Source organism: Ambystoma mexicanum, chromosome 7p (assembly GCF_040938575.1).
Source record: "Ambystoma mexicanum isolate Mex_15411 chromosome 7p, UKY_AmexF1_1, whole genome shotgun sequence".
NCBI lineage: Eukaryota > Metazoa > Chordata > Amphibia > Caudata > Ambystomatidae > Ambystoma > Ambystoma mexicanum.
In genome coordinates, this window is record NC_090939.1 from 808,470,348 (window position 1) to 808,490,037 (window position 19,690).

General features: G+C 45.1%; 1 protein-coding gene across 5 annotated transcripts in view; it reads right to left on the reverse strand.

Annotated features, from left to right (window-relative positions):
- The window catches only part of LOC138526331 (interleukin-1 receptor-like 1), a 524,029-nt gene that overhangs the window by 364,302 nt on the left and 140,037 nt on the right, over positions 1-19,690 (reverse strand). For all 5 annotated transcript variants that reach the window (XM_069636939.1, XM_069636936.1, XM_069636938.1 and 2 more), the window contains one exon: positions 9,852-10,032. In XM_069636939.1, coding sequence (XP_069493040.1) covers positions 9,852-10,032 — 181 coding nt within the window. The remainder of the gene's footprint in view (positions 1-9,851; positions 10,033-19,690) is intronic.

Here is a 19,690-nt window from a genome sequence, read left to right on the forward strand (position 1 = left end):
CCGATAACACACCGGTTCCCAGGGAGGAGGCACAAGGGGAAGGGGGGTGTAAAGCCTTGGAGGAAGCTTCCTTCCCAACTTGTAAACAGCCCCTGGAAAACCAGGAACCGGAAACAAAATCTCCTGCCCCTGAAACCCCACCTCCCAAGGAGCAGAGGGGGGGTAGGAGAAACAAAGGACCCAAACAGACCCACTTTGTGGAGGAGGTACAGGTCTTCCAATTTGAGGGAGAGGGATCCTCAGAGGATCCTGGGGAAAGGACCTTCTCCTTCAGAGATGGGGGAACTCCTCCCAAGGAAAAATGGGTCCCAAGGGATGCCAATTCAGACTGGGGAGATATGGAGACTGAGCTACCACCGCCCATCAACTCATCCCAGAACCCACAATACCAAAATCCCCTGGTTCAAACCCATCCTGATGACTGCCTCCAAAATGGGGGGGGGCGGCCCAGAACCGGAACCAGGGGAACCCACAATAGCTCTGATCTCCAGTTGCCAACTTTTTCTTTCAGATTCCCAAGGCTTTCCACAGAATTCTGCCCAAATTTCTTCTCTTGCAATGTCCAAAACCAGAAAGTTAGCCCACCAGTTGTCCAAAAATGTGCATTATCTGTGCCCCCTTGAGGAGAAGGAGGGAAGATATTATGCCCCGGTACAAGTACAGGGGCAGGGTACGATTTCAGCGCTGGTGGACACGGGATCTCAAGCTACCCTTCTGTCCAGAAGGGCCTTTGATGAACTGAATGCCGGAAGGGGGGAGAATTACCGTATTCCTCTCACCTCTCTTCCTGGACAACTGCAGAACTTTGACGGGAAGGAAATTCCCGTTGAGGGGACTGCAGACTTGGACCTTAAAATTGGGCGACACAAGTTGAAACACCCGGTCATAGTTGTGACTCCAGAGGGCACCCCTTGTTTACTAGGGAATGACCTCCTGAGAAGGTTGTCACCCCTAATAGATTGCATAAACAAGGTCCTCTGGACCCAGACTAGCCGACCCATAAAATTAAAACAGAGTGTCAACCATGTTAGTTTAAACGGCACCTGCCACATGGTTGAACAAAAATCTGACCAAGTACAATTTCACTTCCAGAACAACCAAATTCCAGACGTGACAGTAACAGCAGTAGGACAACAGACTGGTGATGGGGGGTCCTCTCTATTTCTGAAAATCAACCTTCCTTCCAGCTTAAGGTGGTATTCCACACTGGAAGGAAACACCCTGAAATTCTTTACTAATCCACAATCAGAAACTCCCACTCCTATAGTCCAGAAAGATGTGAAATCAGCTCAGAGCCTGGCTGATATTCAGCAAATTGGAGAGCGGTTGTTCATCCCTGTTCAGTTAAATGATGGGAAGGACTCTGTTCTCGCTCGAGTGTGTGTGAACAACGGTAAGAGCTTCATCAGCGAAGCCATGTTCCGCCAACTCCCAAAAGATCCAGCCATTCCCACATTCAAACTGATAGACAAATGGGAAATGGACCTGGAAGCACCTAATTCCAAACAGCTCCTGCCAAGCAGGTGTATGCTCAAAATCTCCATTGGCAACAAGAGCATAGTCCATAATTGTTGGGTCGTGCGAGACGTCACTGCCGCCTTTTACTTAGGCAGTGACATTCTCAATCGCTTTGCATTAGTTTGGACCTAATAAACTTCAAAGCTTGGTCCCGATTAGCGGATAACCCCATGGGCTTTGATGATCCAGAAAAAGCATTTAGGTCAGCTCAATTGCTACCTTATGCAGCTGAAATTCAGATTAAAGAGGAAGTCACTATCCCAGAAAGGACCCGACAATTCACCCTGGAAGTGAAAGTTAAAAGAGGACAAAAATTGAAAAACCCTTATGCTTACATACATCTAAATGCTTCTCTCCAACAGCAAGGGTTGGGGGTAAACCCAACTCCATTAGTCAACATAGAACATGACACCATTCCGATAGAGGTGGATAACAGCGACTTAAAGAGTATTACTCTAGCCGCAGGCACCATTATTGGAATGGCGGTTGATGACCGACATTTTTCCATTGATCTAGGAAATTAACTGTTAGGACCAATCCCCAAGGACTGCTTTGACAGTGACAGTGATGACAATACAACACCAGACAGGATTTTCACCCGGCATGGGGGGAACTTCCTGGTGTACACTTCTTGCCCTTATGGTAAGGAAGATGTGACTTCAGGAGGGATGAGGTGATTTTCCAGGTCCATGAGGGTTGCCTTTCCCACCTGAAGCCTCCAGTCCAAATCAGCACTCTGACCAGGGACTTCTCCACCCAGCTGGAGGAGGCCGCTGAGATAGCCAAACCAGAAGTCTTTCCAGGCTTCAGGCAGATGGTGGAAGAGAGAGTCAACCTAGCTGATGCCTGTGTGACTCTGGAACAAAAGCAAAAGTTGAAACAAGTTTTCTTGGATTTCCAAGATCTCTTTGCGGTAGACTCATATGACTGTGGCCGCACCGACATCCACACAACAACAATCCCCACGGACCCTGGCATGACTCCAGTATTTGTGAAGCAATATCGTTTGCCTCTCGCATCCATGGAGTCCCTTACTGAAATAATTAAGAACCTTGAGTCCCGGGGAATAATCCGTCCAGTTCACAGCACCTTCAATAATCCGGTGCTGGGAATACTGAAGCCAAACGGCCAGTGGAGACTCTGCGCCGACCTTAGGGAGCTCAACAAACGGGTCCATACTTCCCGATGGCCTCTGCCCTACATTGACCAAGGGCTGGCCCAGATCCAGGGGTCACAGGTATTGACTGCAATAGACCTGACCAATGGATACTGGACTGTGCCTGTCAGTAGGGAGGTCCAATACAAGCTGGCTTTTACCTTTGGGGGCCAGCAGTACACATGGACCCGGACTCCCTTCGGATACCTCAACTCCGGCAATGAATTCAACATTTTCCTACACAAGGCCATGCCCGATCTGGGTGGAAGGGGTAACCTGGCTTATGTAGATGATGTCCTCATCAAAAGTTCATCTGTGGAGGAACACATAGCGGAGATCCGTTATGTTCTGACGCAGTTGAGGGCCGCCGGAGCAAAACTTTCCTTTCAGAAAGCACAGTGGTGTAGAACCCGTGTTAATTTCTTGGGGCATGAGATTACTCCTCAGGGTCTCTGTCCCCAGGAAAAGAAAGTGGAAGCACTTCAGAAACTGAAAGACCCCACAACTCTGCGGGAACTAAGGAGCCTCCTTGGACTGACTAATTACAGCAGAAAGTTCATTGAGGGCTACGCAGAGATCACCAGACCCCTGATTCATCTCCTGAAGGGGGGGTCAAGTGGGAATGGGGTCCAGAACAAGCCGAGGCGGTAAAAGAACTCAAGAGAAGCCTCTCACAAGCGCCTTGCCTAGCTTACCCTGTCAGAAACAAGGAGTTCTTCCTGGAGACGGGGTTCTCTAATACGTGCTTGATGGTGGTATTATACCAAAAGCATGACAAGGTCAATAAAGTAATCTCCTATGCGAGCAAAACTTTATCCTCTGTGGAGGAAAAATTCAATGATTGTGAGAAGGCACTCCTGGCAATGGTATGGGCATTGAAGAATTACCGCCCGTTTATCCAGGGGGAACACATCATAGTGGAGACTCCACACCAGCCTCTGCAATATCTCCAAAGTGACATAATCCGGGCCGGAAATGTGAGTAATTCCCGAATTACTTCCTGGATTCTGTCAATGCAAGGCTTTCCTGTGGAGGTCAGATATGGCCAAAACAAGAAGAGTCCCCTCGCGCAAGGTCTGGCTGACTTGCATGATTGTGCCAGAGACAACTGTCTCGAGGACGAAAGTCTAAAGATCAAGGACAACACGGAGGCATACCTTAATTCCCCACACAAAGTCTTTGAAGAAGACAAGTGTGAGGGAATGCCCACTGTCTATGTGGATGGATGCTCTTACCATGTTGACAACGACGGGGAGAAAGAACTGGTGGCTGGCGTAGGGAATGCATGGGTGAAGGAGTTTCCAGAACCCTCTGCTGGATACAAAATTGGTCCCCGAAGTAGTCAGGTGGCAGAATTGATGGCTGTGCATCAAGCCATCCTCACTGCTGTCCAACATCAACTCCACGAACTGGTCATAATCACAGATTCTGATTATGTACGGAACGGGTTTGTGGAGCACCTGGTTAATTGGAAAACCAGAGGCATGTTATGTGCTAACAACAAACCCTTGAAACATGGGAAGTTGATCCAAAACATTGACGATCTGGTCACCTCGAATGAGATGACCATCTATTGGAAAAAGATCAAGGGTCATTCCAAAGTAGAGGGACCAGACAAAACTGGAAATGACTTAGCTGATCAGCTGGCCAAAACCGGGGCCATCCAAGGGGATCTAATTGAGATTGAGTCCTTGTTGGGGGAAATCCAGGTCACTGCTATCACTAGGTCCCAGACAAATGCTCACAATGATCTTTCAATTGCACAATGGAGTAAGGAGACCCCTGATGCTGATTTGATTACAGCTCAGAAGGGGGATCCAATAATTGGTAAATTTTACCAGCACCTTGAGGACCCTGAGAACTTTCCCCTGACGGATACCGATTACATTGGGAAAGAGGACCTAAGAGTGTTGATGAAATGTCCAAAAATGTTCCGAATCCAAGACGGTTTGCTGGTAAGGAAATCCAAAGCTGGCCACGATCAGTGGGTGGTTCCTACCTCATTCCAAAGCCTGATGTTAAGTCACGCCCATGATGCGCCCACCACCGGTCATAGGGGGTTTCACACAACACTGGAAATCTTAAGAGAGGTTGCATACTGGCCACACATGGGGCAGGACCTTGACCAATACTTGAAGGGGTGTCTTGTGTGTGCACAATTTCAGCCATCATCCCTCACGCACCGTGCACCCCTCGAAAAGAGGGGGATGACACTGCCATGGTCAGATTTGCAAATCGACTTTGTAGGCCCCGTGATTCGCTCTGCTAGGAGGAATAAGTACATGTTGACTGTGACATGCTTGTTTACCAAGTGGGTGGAATGTCTCCCAGCCCCAAACTGCAAGGCAGAAACGGCAGCTGCCTTGATGATTAACCACATATTTTCCCGTTTTGGTCTACCTCAAAGGATTGAGTCAGACAGAGGTAGCCACTTCACCAGTGAAGTGATGACAAAGATGTGGGAGATACTGGGGGTCAAAAGGAAGTTGCATATTGCTTACCGGCCAGCTTCTTCTGGGGCAGTAGAGAGATATAACCGAACCATTGTGAGCATCTTAAAAAAGTTTGTGGCAGATTCTGGGCCAAGTTGGGATATCCGATTACCTCTGGTCCTAATGGCCATCAGATCTACCCCTTCATCTGCAACCAAAATGTCACCATTTGAGTTGATGACTGGACGCAAGATGGTGCTTCCGCAGCATTTGCTCTACAGGACCCAAGAGCAGACACTAATAAATGCCTCCACAACTCATGAGTATGTGGAGAATTTAAGGAAACACCTTCAACATGCTTTTGCCTATGCTCAGCAGAATCTAGAAAGATCAGCTGAGAGTATGAAGACCCACTATGACCTGAAAACTTCCAGGAAGGAATATCAGGTGGGGGACCGGGTCTATCTATACAATTTCCAAAGGAAGCAGGCCAAACAGCGAAAATTCTTGCCTACATGGAAGGGACCCTATAAGATTATAGACAAGATCTCCCCTGTGGCCTACAAGATCCGCATCCCCAAAGGCGGTTTGGCAGAGGGGGAAGACAAGTGGGTCCATATAAACCAGTTGAAGTGTTGCCATCCCAGGCACACTTTGCAGCAACTGGAGGAGTCCTCGGTAATCCTAGAGGGTACTGTCTCTGATTAATTCAGTTCTAACTTAAAATATCCTACATATCGCCTATCAAATTCTGAGTTTCTCAATGTGGGTGTTTTCGTTTTTGAATGCAAAAAGAAATGTGCATGTTCATATGTTTTGACTATAAATTTATATGCCACCCCACTATATCAATGGTGGGGGAAAAATGTCTATGAATAGGTATTGCCACTCTTCCTTTGTCGTCCTAGGAGAAAGAAAACCTTGAGACTGGCCAGGGAGGACAATCCGGAGACCGGGAGCAGAGACGCAAGGGGCCCGGGGTACCGCCCAATCTTCCCATCAGGACCGGCGAGGAGAACCGATCGATCCGACCGGATGGAGAAAAAGATGCTCAACTGTGCTATCTACCGGAAGAAGATGAGGGAAACATCCCAGATCTTGCGAGTTCCATCAGTGAAACAGAATGGCCATCGCAAGAGGGGGGCTTGTGGCATGTTTTTACCCATGCATCCGAGCCCTACCACAAAAACTGTGCAGTACTGGCATTGAAAACATCATGATAGCCAGAGCTTCCCAGAAAATGCCCAGGGAAATGCATGAAGAATAGGCTGCCACCCATTTTTGCCGATGTTATGGGCACAGAAGGGCACTGCCTAAAACCACCATTGGACTACCCACACAGTAGCCTGAAACCATTGGGAATGGCAATGCTGATTGCCAAAAGCAACCTAGAACTGTGGGGAATTCATTTTCTTAAATCCCCAAAATGGTTGCATTACCAGTACTCACCACTATCAGAAAGCCGGCGTTTTAAAACCACCAGACTTTTGTGTAAAACTGAATAAATGAACCCAAAGCAGGCCAAAGAAAGACTTACTGAGAGGTGGATACAATGTAAAGTTATATTCTGAAGTTACTTGAATGTTCATAACAAGACTGGCTGAGCTCTGCAGGTCTGCAGCAGCCTAACTGAAACTGGATTTAAAACTACCAAAAATCGAAAATGTTTAAATTAACTGAGTGACCTACTTTTGAGTGTCACATAGTTTGTCACTGTTGAAATGTCATAGTTTTGAACTTAGAATCAGCATTCTAGCTGCATATGTAAAAATTGTCTTGACTTAAACTGGGGAACAAAAAGTGACATTTTATCTGAAACCTGGCTTAACGAAACTGAATTCTGCCCACGAGCTACCCCCGACAGGAGTTGAGACTTGCACAACAGCTGTGTTCCCAGGCCTAGCTGCCTTTTGCTGTTCCCACCAAAAGGGATATGACACTTCTCTGATTGAATTACCTGGGCTCTGCAGGAAATTGAACAAAGCCCTGTCCTGTTTTATTGGGGGGGTCGTAAAAGTGGCTTCCTCCTGGAAGGAAAGGGGAAGAGCACTGCCTGTGAGAGCAAGCTGGCTTGGCAGAACTGGAAAAACCAGAAATTCAACCTTGTGCTGGGGGGAAACCACACCCCTTTGGGGCCAGAACATAAATCTAAAAAGATGGATCATTCATAGAGCGGACTTGTGAAAATTTTATAAGTGATATCATTATTCTTGTGATTTTTCTGTGCACATTTGAAGACGTGTTAGGACCCGGTGGTATGTTCAGGGGGGTTTTTAGCGGAAAAGAGGATATTACTCTAAATGTATGTAAGATAAAAATCTGACACTCCACCACCTAATGCCCACATGCTTTGCGAACATTTGTGTAAATGCGGGGACAAATCCAATATTGGTAACCCGACCAAAAAGTGAAATATGTTGCCATATTTGAACCCAAGCTCCTAGAAACGACAGAATTGGAACAGGGGCTACCATCAGTAAATGCATGATGTGTGTATGCAATGCCAAACAACTGTCTATCGGGGAAGTATGTATTAGGATCAGATATAGAGTGTGTGTAAAGTTGACAGGGGTGGGTTCTCTGTATCATAAACAGACCTCATCATGATGACACTTCATTTCATTCCCCCAATCAAGGGGAAGAGGAGGAAGTGGCCAATGATAAGTGGAGAGGGGTAGGGCCTAGAAAGCTAGCCTCTCCACCCACTTTCAAAACACATAAAAGCAGACAGTCAGGACAGATAGAGACATTCTATTCCACCTGCTGCGGGACGCTCTGCCGGTAAAATCCATACTTTACCTCCATCAACCTCCAGAGAGCCAACATAGAGACTTCAATCTATCCACCTTCAGAGACCAAGACTTTACTTCAGAATTTGTAGCAAAGAGGTCAACTACAAGCTAAATCCCTCTTTAGCAGGCCTCAAATCATTGCCACTATTCACAGCCAGGCGAGCTGTTTGAATTCTTTGCAAGAACTCTGGCCATTTGCCAGGGAGCAGTGTTGTATCCAGAGAGAGACCAGCTGAACCGGAGACCGCTGTATCCGGACCCACAGACCTGATCAGAACCAGAGACCCAGACCAGACCAGTAGAGTAGAGCTGACCCAGACGCTGTGCGCAGAAACCGTCCATGGCGAGTGAAGAAAACCTGTTGACCAGATCCGTGGCGAGGCCTATTTCTAAATATATTGTGAGTACCTAGCAGAACTGTGCAGAACCAATCTCTTAGTTAAAATAATATAATGCAATCTATTTTAATCTAACCAGAACTGCCTCCTAGAAGTTGTCACCTGTCATTTGCAAAGCTGTCACCTGTCATTTTCTATCTGCAAGCTGTAACCTGTCGCTTTGAACTTTTAAAATTTCAAATCCGAAAAACTACCTTTATTTAATCGTTCGTATCTCTGGAACCGTTTGGGCTAGGAACTTGGTTTAACTTTCCTCTGAAAGCTTAGAATCTCACCTTTTCAACAAGCTTTGGACGGACTTACTTTTGCCGTAATCACGATTCTCGCACTCGCGAATTTTACCGCGATTTGCGATTTGGTTAAAAATCCAGCCACGTGTGAAAACAGCAGCTTCCTTGCTTTCCTTGCTAAAAATGTGTTTGCCTTTTAAGAACCATCCCTGAATCATTGCTAGAGTGAGCCTGGAATAATATTAACTAGATACCACTCACCCTGAACCTCTAGAGGGAATTAAAAGCATTTTAGCATATTTTTCACTTCATTGCCAGCACATATAAAAGCATTTTGGGCCTGTGTTTCAAACTTCTGTAGTCTAAGCTTGCTGGGGTGAACTGAATTACATTTGATTGCATTTCTGAGAACTGTGTGCTTTCCTTCCATTTCCTTGCATTGCATAAAGGGGGGAGTGGATTGCCAGAGAAAAGTGATTACATTGTTTTGTTGAAATCATATTGAGTATTTCTGTACTGAAATTTCATTCCACCTTGCATCCATTTGAAACCATAAAAGTATTGTTGCTATCTTATCCATCCTATAACCACTCATCATTGATTATAAAGAAGTGTGCTAGTGCCGGACTATCCATTATTGATTACTGCTCAGATTAAGTGTGATATTCAATTATTAATTTATTATAAAGTGTGATATATATATCTATTGTTTAAATTATCAAATAAACCTTTTAAACTTGCAAAACAGAACTACTTCTTGGCTCAGTGGGGTCAGGGGGATTCCAAGAGAGGGGAGTTATATAGGGGTAGTCAACCAGAACGCATGAACTGGACGTAAAGATATATCAATAAGGGTTTCCATTCAGTATCCCAGACTAGGCATTGACTTAGCTGTAGTGTTGAATTGAATCCTCTTACACAGTTCATTACTTGATCTTTATCAATAGTACTTTAATAAGAGAGAAAGTTGTCTAAATATGATTATGGTGGTAATAGTGAATTCAAGTGGTATTTAAAATACCTCCTATTTTCATAATGCTACCTGATCATGATTTGGGACAGCACAGGTTATTTACAGCATGGATAAGTGCATAGGAAGCTCTCCATGCGGCAAAGAATATAGATGTGTTCCATGAGGTATTTCAATAACAGTTGCCACCATGCCGTTTAAGAGGCATGTGATGATAATTAAGTGATATCTTTCATTAAGTTGTGAAACAGCAAACATGGCTTACTTCATAATATGGAACACGTGTATCACACAAAGGAAAGTTTAGCATAACCATAAAAACAAAAGTGATTCATAAAGAGACGTGTGTTCTTACTTTGTACCACGTGATTTTCCCTTTAACATTGTAGCGTTCTGCAATGCCGCATTTTACATGTCCAGTCTCGGTTCTGACTTTGAAAGAGCCGTACACTGTTTGCGGTTTGAAGCATATACCTTTTGAAAACTCATGCACTTGCACCTTTAGGCGATGGCTCCACATTACAGAGGTCCCGGCCCTAGTTGAAGAAAAAACAAAAAAAGAATGGAATAGGTCAATTGAACTTCCCTTTGCAATACCTTTCAAATTGGCACCAAAAAGGTTGTATTGTTATGTTGAGTCCTTCGACGCGGTGTATTTGCAAGACACATTAGGGACGATTCCTGAAACCCTTGACACAAGGGGAATTAGTGTGCAAATTGCATACCGTTTACAGGATGCTACATATTGCTGACCTCTATAAACACCTCTAAAAAAGTGTACATTTAAAGAACTTGCAAATGGAGATAAGAACTCCAATAGGAACACTGTCCTAAAACCAATGCTGGGGAATAATAGGCGTATCAAATCAGAAGTAAACATACACAATAATACTACCATAGTGCATACACCTTGTCGTCTGCATTTTGGATTCACTGAGCACCATGTAAAATAAATAAATAAATAAATGTACGTTCACACAGCTCAATGGAAACATTAGCTGCTACGGGAATAGCAATTTTCCAGGATTTTAGATTTGACCTTTGTCCTTCTGAAACTTGTGCTATTGTCCCTCTTCTTGTCTATCTATCCAGGGTCTTATACAAATCCCCAGTCATGGAATCCGAACCTACGGGTGGCTCTCTGTTTGCAAACGATTCCCAGGAACAGCCACCATCTTGTAATTGGCCCCACAGAAAAGGATCTTCTACTCTCCCTTCAAAATGCATCGGATGGACTTCTGGGTGGAACTTTGAAGCAAGTCACATGGGGTGTTTAGGGCTGAATCAACTATCTGCGCTGTCACGTGTTTAGCAATAACTATAGTATTGACTCTAGCATACAACTGTATTTTTGCTTGTTGAAGGCTATTTCTCTGGTCTGTTGCTGGGGTCAAAAACACATTCTATGACATAGATTGGCTTTCTTGTTTCAAGGGTTTTTATGTAATTTGACTCCAGGAAAAATGGCTGGCAGGCGATTTTATGCTAGATGATTACATGGTATGTACACTCAGGGTGGGTCGTTCTTTAAAAGGGTGCCTGGGAAAAGGGATAGCACTACTCATGAGTAATGTATAAAAGTTTAAGCCAGAGAGGATTTTGATAACCTTTGAACAAGTCGTGAATTGATCGTTTAAGATGTCAGCCAGACAGATAAAGAAACCTCTTTTTGGTCAGGCTGCACAAAATTGGGCTGGCTAAGGGGCTTGTACTTCTGATCAAAATCTTGGCTGGGAGCCTTCACAAAGTTTCAATCATTTTATTGGCGCGGGTGGGCAAGGTAGAGGGCTGGAAATGCATTGAAAAGGGCCACTTGGTGACAGAAAGATAGTGATCTGAATCCATTATTTACGCCAATTATGCTTATTTTAATGTCAAAGTTCAAAGATAGAAAGAAAAAAAGTAGTGAATTGCTGAGTGTAACACAATCAGTTACATTGTAACATCCTCAAAGATTAATGTAACATCTTTAAAATAACATCCTCAACACGCATTTACTGATGCCGTTCATCAGGTGGAATAATGTTGATTAGTGTTTTGAGTTGTATGCACCAATTGCAATTATGATAGTCAAATTCAAATTAAAAAAGTGAGAATTGGACTCCACATCTTTCAAGTTACTGGGCCTCATTACGAGTTTGGAGGTATATAATACCTCCAAACTCGGGTCCAGGTCCGTGGTCCATGAATGGGGAAATACCGGGCCATTCCGACTTTGAATGGCCCGGTATTTCCCCATTCAGGGAACCCAGTCCCGGACAATCCCCATTCCCATTTTAGCCCCCATAGGGCTCAATGGGAATGGGCAGCATGCTAACAACGGGCCTGTTAATGACGGGCCGTTGTTAGCATGCTGGTCCCCTCTGACCAGACGTCCAGAGCGGATACCCCGAGGGACCCTCGTAATGAGGCGGTATGGGTTTAACGGTGCCGGCAGCTCTACTGGTGCCGTTAAACCCATACTGCCAGGGTCGTAATGTGGCCCGCTGTGTCTGGAGGAGCCGAAAATTTGGCTTTCATGGGTTTCCCTGTTAAGTTCTGTAAATCCGGCGGCAATTTTGGTCAGTATTTACATGAATACAATTTACATATATTCAGTTGCTTAACCTCATGGCAGGGAGAAGAGAGTGGTTGGGTGGTAGAGGTGTCCCCTTCCCTTCAGGCAAGGTAGAGCGTAAAGCTCGCCTTAAATAGGTCAGCTGATTGGACTCTTTGGTGCATGCCACGGGAAGAGCGCTCCAGTGGTGAGGCGTCAATTAGGAGAAGAAGCAAACACTAGAGTCAGCAGTAGAAGAGAGGCCGGGAGAACGATTGTTGAGATGAAAGTTGAAGCTCAGAGAGCCTGATTTGGAGGGCACAGGGATATGCAATCTGCTAAGTACCGAGGGAGCTAGTATATGGAAACATTTAAAGACAATAAATAGAAACTTGAAGCCGGAGAAATTATGCATCAAGGGCCACCCAAATGGTGATGACAGGTTGAGATGGGAGAGGATTGAAGTAAATTGTAGAAGGTGTGTTAGGCAAAGCTGAGTTCCTTGTTGAGAGGAGTAAAATAGTGGCAGGCCCAGGAGCAGGCTTGAATGATAATCATTTTTGTCGAAGATCAGGTTGGAGATTAGAGTTTGTCGCAGAGTGGTGCTTAAGATGTGCCTGGATCTCTGCAATATATAGATGGTTGCATGTGGCTATGGTGGCAGTGCCAGTAATGAAGGGATTCAGTTTAAGCAAACTTCACACATATTGTAATTGTGATGCCAACCAAAAATGTAAGCTGAAAAATATTAGAGCATTTTCTGGCACAGTTGATAGGTTAGACTTGCAGTTGATTACCAAATCCACTCGTGCAGAGCGCTTGCTTTTGTAATAAATGGTGTCACCTTCATGCCAACTCACTCCCAGTCACTAGTCCATGCCTAACGATGCACATGGCTGATAACTGTTGCACTTAGTGCCTCCGAATAAAGCAACTATTTATATTGGAGCATGATGAGCCATGGTGCACTGCATCATTAAAGAAGTGTTGAAACCAGCCCAGAAAGAGGTTCACAGCACAACAATGTCATAGGAATCCAGGATGAACAAAAGCGTATGTTCAGATGTTGAACAAGTGTTTATGGCTGTCTGCCTCGGTTCATAGGTGCACCAACTGGGCTGTTACTTAGGGTGAGTAAAACAGGTGGCTGCCTGGGTTTCAGGTACTTTAAGGGGGCAGGATAAACTGTACCCAGTCAACGATCAGAGACTCATTTATGAGCCCTTGTCTTATTTTTGTTTTATTTGCTTTTCAAGTATACAGAAAGAATCAGGATGGCACAGAGTCTGTAAAGTTTGTTTTCAAGATGTCTTTGTTGTCAGCAGAGCATCTTAAATAGGGAGTGATTGATGGAAGATGTCTGTAGACACAGCTGTGAATGGGTAATTGACAGTGAATATTGTTAGCTGGCTGCCCCTTATGAAGTGCACATATTATGTCTTTAGAAACGTGAGGCGGCATATACAGCTTGTGACTGTCTGGAGGTCCCTTTTCAATATAATGTTTTTTTTTATGTCCACATTTTGCTTAGCCACAGGACCATGTGCATCATCTGTGGTTCCTACCTGCAAAACAAAGCACCCTGGACCTACAACACCCAGGACTCCGCAAGTGTGGAAGTTACCTGGAGCATTATCATGCTATTGACTTCGCTCCATTCCTCCTTCTACTCACTCTTCTCCTTCCCTTCTCTCTTAGCCTTTAGCCTCAACTTGTTGTAACTTCGGCATCACTTTACTGTCTCCATGTCTTCCTCCTTCCCCCCTGCACATGCATCCCCCAAATAAGATGCTTCCATACTCCATGGATCTTTAACCTCATCTATCGCCGTTGCCTACCGCACACCACCTGCTCCTCGCCCCCACCTCCTATCACTCTTTCACTTGACCTCTGGAATGCAAAATCCTGCTGCATAAAGTCTTTGCACATCACTGACCACTTTGATTCTTATCACCCTCAACATTCACGTCTTCCTGTCATAGAAACCTTGATCTTATTGATGAATTTGCTAAACTAGCAGCTCTCCAAACTGACTCTGCTACGTTCTACCACTCTCCTGACCTGTTGAGAAGGCAAGATGTGTAGAGTTCCTTATTCATATGGCCCTCTACACTGCACCAGTACCCCTGTCTGACAGCAGTTCTTCTTCATTTGAATATGCCACTATGCTACTCCTCTCTCCTACTCCTCTCACTGTTCTGGCTCTCTATAGACCCTCGAGTCCTCTCAACTCCTGTCCTGATCTGACCCTTCTCCTTGAGTCACTTCCTACCAACACCCCCATTGTCATGCTGGGGGAGTTTAACCTCCCCAAACCCTCTGCAGCCACCTGCCTTCAACTTAACTCCCTTCTATTTAACCTCTTCATCTACTCCCTCCACGACCAGCCTACCCACTCTGGGAACTCTCTTGACCTTATCTTTCTCTCTAATTCACTCTCCTCCTCTCCCTCTGATCACTCCATTGTTAACTTTACCATCTTGTTCGCTTCACCTTCTTCTGCTCATCACACCTGCCAAGCCAATTTGCATTACGTCCTCCCTTTCTGCTAATGAAATTGCCCACTTCTTTTTATCTAAAATCTTTAGAAATTCCTGACACTTTTAAAGCCCTCCTTTCCCAACCTCCCCAACCCTCTTTATGTCTACCAACTCTCCATTCTCAGACCTGGCTTACAGGGCAATTGGGCAATGCCCGAACCAAAAATGTAAAAAGCTAATGTAGCCCAGTTTTTTTGGTCAAAGTGGCCCACTTATTTTGGCCCATGTGGGTGACATTGAGTAGTTACTTCACCATGCGGCTAGTAACTGAACAGTGTTACTGAATTAATATGCTTTAAAATGCCCAATTTGCATCACATTTGATCAAAAGCCTCCCCCTTGGATAAAACTCAAGCAGTCTGACACAAAAGGAACAAATTGCATTTGCCACTGTGGGCCACTTTTTCATTGGAGCCCGAGACAATGTGATAGCCCGGTCCGACCCTGCACCTCTCCATCCTACCTATTCTACTCTCAATTACTTCTACCCTGCCTATCATTGAATTAGTACCCACCCTCAAACTCTTTGATCCCGAAATGTTCAAAGACTGAGCTCTTTAATTTCTCTCTCTCAGCTCGACTTGCCTGCCTCCTTTAGATCTGCAACTTTCTTACCCATATTGAAGAAACGCTCTGCGGACTCAGACTCCAGAGTTTCTCTGCTTCCCTATTATTTAAAAGTCATTGAGTGGGTGTACTTTGACAATATCACTAAGTACCCTGAAGATATGGCCTTCGAGATCCACTTCAAACTTGTTTCCGAGACTCCACCACAACTTCTCATGCATGTCTCAAAATGTCTCTCTAATGGTTACCACTCCAAACTCTCTTTTATACTCACCCTTTTGGACCTTTAGGACCTTTATGCCACTTTCAACACTGTCAACCACCCCTCTCTCCTCCTCACTCCACATTCTCCAGGAACGTGGGTTTTGCAAACCTGCACCTGCACATGCCTGGATCACCTCCTACCTGGAAGGTTATGCCTTTCAAATATTTTGGAACTTGCAAACCTCTGACCCCACTCCTCTCCCTTTTGGCATCCCCCAAATGTTAGTCCTTGGGCCTCTGCTCTTCACCCTATATACATCTGTCATTGGAAAATGTATCTCATCCTGTGGCTTTCACTATCACCTTTTTACTGATGACACTCAAATGGGGTTCTCTTCCAGACCGATTGCACAGCACAAAGGGAGTCTTCCAAATATAGTCCCCCCAAACTCCACCTACCCTAGTTGGCTACTGTATTTTTCTCCTCTCGGGTCACGGGGTTTACAGTTTGATTCTGGGTTCTGCCATAAGTACAGGAGTGTGGCTCTTTGTTTCCCAAACCCACATGGCAGAATATTTGTATTTGTATTTTATTTATTTGTATAGCGCACTAGGCCCGAGGGCAACCAGGCGCATGTCTTAAGGCACAGGGTACAACAATGGCAATGATACAGTTACAGTTACAGGCAGAGATTAAGTTCACAGGTGCAAAATCTTAAGGCACAAAAAGGTACAAAAGTGGCTGTGGTACAGGTACAGGCAAAATATAATACATTCTCACGCGAAGAAGTGCCCGTAATGCGGCAGTACTAGTCAGGTTACTTAGGCTGGTAGTGGGTGGGAGGTGGACGATAGCCAGAGCTTAGCTTTATGTTTGAAAAGCGTAGCGAATGGGATGGTTCTGATGGACAATGGTACGGAGTTCCAAAGTTTGGATGCAAGGACTGGGAAACTAACACCTCCGGCCGTCTGTAGGTTGTATTTAGGAATTGTAAGCGAGTGGGCTTGGGGAGATCTTAAGGTCTGTGACGGAATGTACTGAGAGAAGTGCGAGGTTAGGTATAAGGGGGCCAAGTTATTGACACATTTGTGAGTGAGAGCCAGTGATTTGAGCGAAATACTTTGGGCAACAGAGAGCCAGTGTAGACTCTTCCTTGTGTCAGTAATGTGCGCTGATCTAGGAATATTGAGGGCTGCTTTGATAGCGTTGTTTTGGGCAGTCTGCAATTTGTTAAGGTTACGTTGGTTAGTGCTTTGATAGAGTACGTTACAGTAATCAAGTTTAGACATAACCAGCGTCCTGGCGAGAGAAATGCAGTTCTGGGAGGAGACGAATGGGCTGCAGGCTGTAATCAGTTTACATGTGTAGGCCGAGGCAGCGGCAACTGCATTCGTTTGTCTATTTAAGGTCAGTGTGGAATCAAGGTAGATACCTAGAGTTTTTGTCTCTTTAGCCACTTTGATGGGGTTACCATCAATGTTGAAAGTGTTGAAGGATGGGTCGAGCTTGCCGAGTCTTTGCTGGGTGCCGAGGATGAGGAGCTCTGTCTTGTCATCATTAAGACAAAGCTTGTGATGTGCCATCCATGCTTGTATGACTTGGTATACGTCGTTCAGGGCTTTGGCGTCTGCAATGTAATCGCCCGTGATGGGAATGAGTATCTGGGTGTCATCCGCATAATTAGTGTAGGTGACACCCAGTTAGTCAAGCACATCGAACAATGGTTTGGTAAATACATTGTAGAGCGTAGGGGATACACACGATCCTTGAGGAACTGCGAAATTCTTTGGGCAACAGAGAGCCAGTGTAGGCTCTTCCTTGTGTCAGTAATGTGCGCTGATCTCGGAATATTGAGGGCTACTCTGATAGCATTGTTTTGGACAGTCTGCAATTTGTTAAGGTTACATTGGTTAGTGCCTTGATAGAGTATGTTACAGTAACCAAGTTTAGACATAACCAGCGTCCTGGCGAGAGTAATGTAGTTCTGGGAGGAGAGGAATGGGCGGCAGGCTGTAATCAGCTTACATGTGTAGGCCAAGGCAGCGGCAACTGCATTCGTTTGTCTATTTAAGGAGAGTGTGGAATCAAGGTAGATACCTAGAGTTTTGGTCTCTTTAGCCACTTTGATGGGGTTACCATTAATGTTGAAAGTGCTGAAGGATGGGTCGAGCTTGCCGAGTCTTTGTTGGGTGCCGAGGATGAGGAGCTCTGTCTTGTCATCATTAAGACAAAGCTTGTGATGTACCATCCATGCTTGGATGACTTGGCATACGTCGTTCAGGGCTTTGGTGTCTGCAATGTAATCGCCCGTGATGGGGATGAGTATCTGGGTATCATCCACATAATTAGTGTAGGTGACACCCAGATAGTCAAGCACATCAAACAATGGTTTGGTAAATACATTGTAGAGCGTAGGGGATACACACAATCCTTGAGGAACTCCACAGGGGACCAGAGATGGGTCAGCAGAGGCAGTGGGTGAGAATACTCTCATGTGTCTATTGTCCAAGAAGGATCTGATCCAGTTAGTGGCATTTTCCAAGAAGTGAGCAGCAGATTTCAAATGTTTGCATAGGATTTGGTGATTGACCAGATCGAAGTCTGCAGAAAGGTCCAGGAGTGGTAGTAGGGCTAGTTTGCCATTATCTTTTAGGTCCTCTATTTGAGTTTTCAGATCTAACAAAGCTGTTTCTGTCCCATGCCTGGGTCTGAAGGCAAATTGTCTAGTGCCGAGTAGGTTGTTGGTCTCCAGATACTTTTGTATCTGGAGGTAGGCCGCTCAGTCTGTAATTTTTAGGAGGAACGGGACCGTAGTGATCGGTCTGAAATTGGTCGGTATGGACGGGTAAAGAGTAGGTCTTTTCAGCAGAGGGATGACCCACGCTTCCTTCAGGTTATTGGGTGCAGTACCAGAAAGGAATGAGGAGTTGATAAAGGTGGTAATGAAGGGAACAAGGTTGTGGGCAGATTCTTTAATGATAGGTGCCGGGCATGCGTCCCCTCAGCAATTAGATGGTTTAAGGTTGTTGATGATCTTTTCAACCTCAAGGATAGTAAGGGGAAGGAAGCTAAATGGGGTTGGGTGAAGGTGGTAGTGGTTTGAGGTGCAGGAGGTTTGGCAAGGAGAGTGTTTTGTTTGCCATTGATTTTAGCTTGAAGGGTGGTTATTTTGGAGAGGAGAGCATTTTGGATACTATTGCACCAAGAGCTGTCTTCGTTGCAGGTATCTGGTATGGGCAAAGGGGATTCTAATTCTTTGAGAATTTTGAAAAGTTCCTTCGTGTTGGATTCCGCTTGCGAGATGCGCAAGTTATAGGTTTCTTTTTTTGCCTGTATAATTGCTTCCTTGTAGTTAAGAGATGCGATGAAGAGGTTGTCTTTGTTGGAAGCACACGGGAGACTTTTCCAGAGAGATTCCACCTTGCGTTTCTCTTTGCGCAGAGCTCTAAGTTGTGGAGTGAACCACAAATTCTGAAGAGCTCGTTGTTTAGCTTTCCTAATTTTAAGCGGGGCTATGGTATCAATCACTTTGATCAATGCTTTGTTGAAAGTGTCTACCAAGACCGTGGGGTGATTATGCTATGTGGCACAGTTGTTCAAAATGGGTAGGATAAGCGGTAGTAGTTTGTCCCTGGTAATATCCTTTTGTTCCGATTAGGAATAGAGGGGGCTATTGAGGTTTGGAGCTAGGGATGGTGGCAGGTAGGTGGAAGATGATGACGTGGTGATCAGACCGAGCACAGGCTGTGTTTGAGCTTGTCGTAGTATTATATTTGAGGTCTACGATCCAGTCAAGTGTTCTGCCTTTGTTGTGAGTGGGTTCAAAGTTACGTTGTTGAAAGCCTAGGTTTGACACAATACTTGCAACTTCTAAGGCCATGAGATCCTTAGGGTCAGAGAGTCCGAGATTCAAATCCCCCAGCAGCAGCACTTGTGAGTTTGGCTTAGTGTTATTGGACAGAATAGACGTGATATCTTCTGAGAAGGAAGAGAGGGGCCCGGGTGTTCTGTAAATGAGGTGTAGTGTCGCTGTATTAGTGGGAGAGAGTGAAAGTTTCACTGATAGTGATTCAGCTGAGCTAAAGTGAGAGTTGGGGATCGGTCTCATGTTGATATTATCCCTATGAATAATGGCAACGCCGCCACCTTTGGACAGGTTAAAAGGGTGGATAGAGTATCCGTCAGGGATGGCAAGGGACAAGAGTGGGCCAGAGGTGGCATGTAGCCATGTTTCTGTAATGGCAATAAAATCGAGATTCTGGGATGAAGTCGGAGATATCTTGTGCATGAGCATTAAGGGATCTGGCATTGATGAGAGCTCCTTTAAGTTCTTTAGAGGGACGATC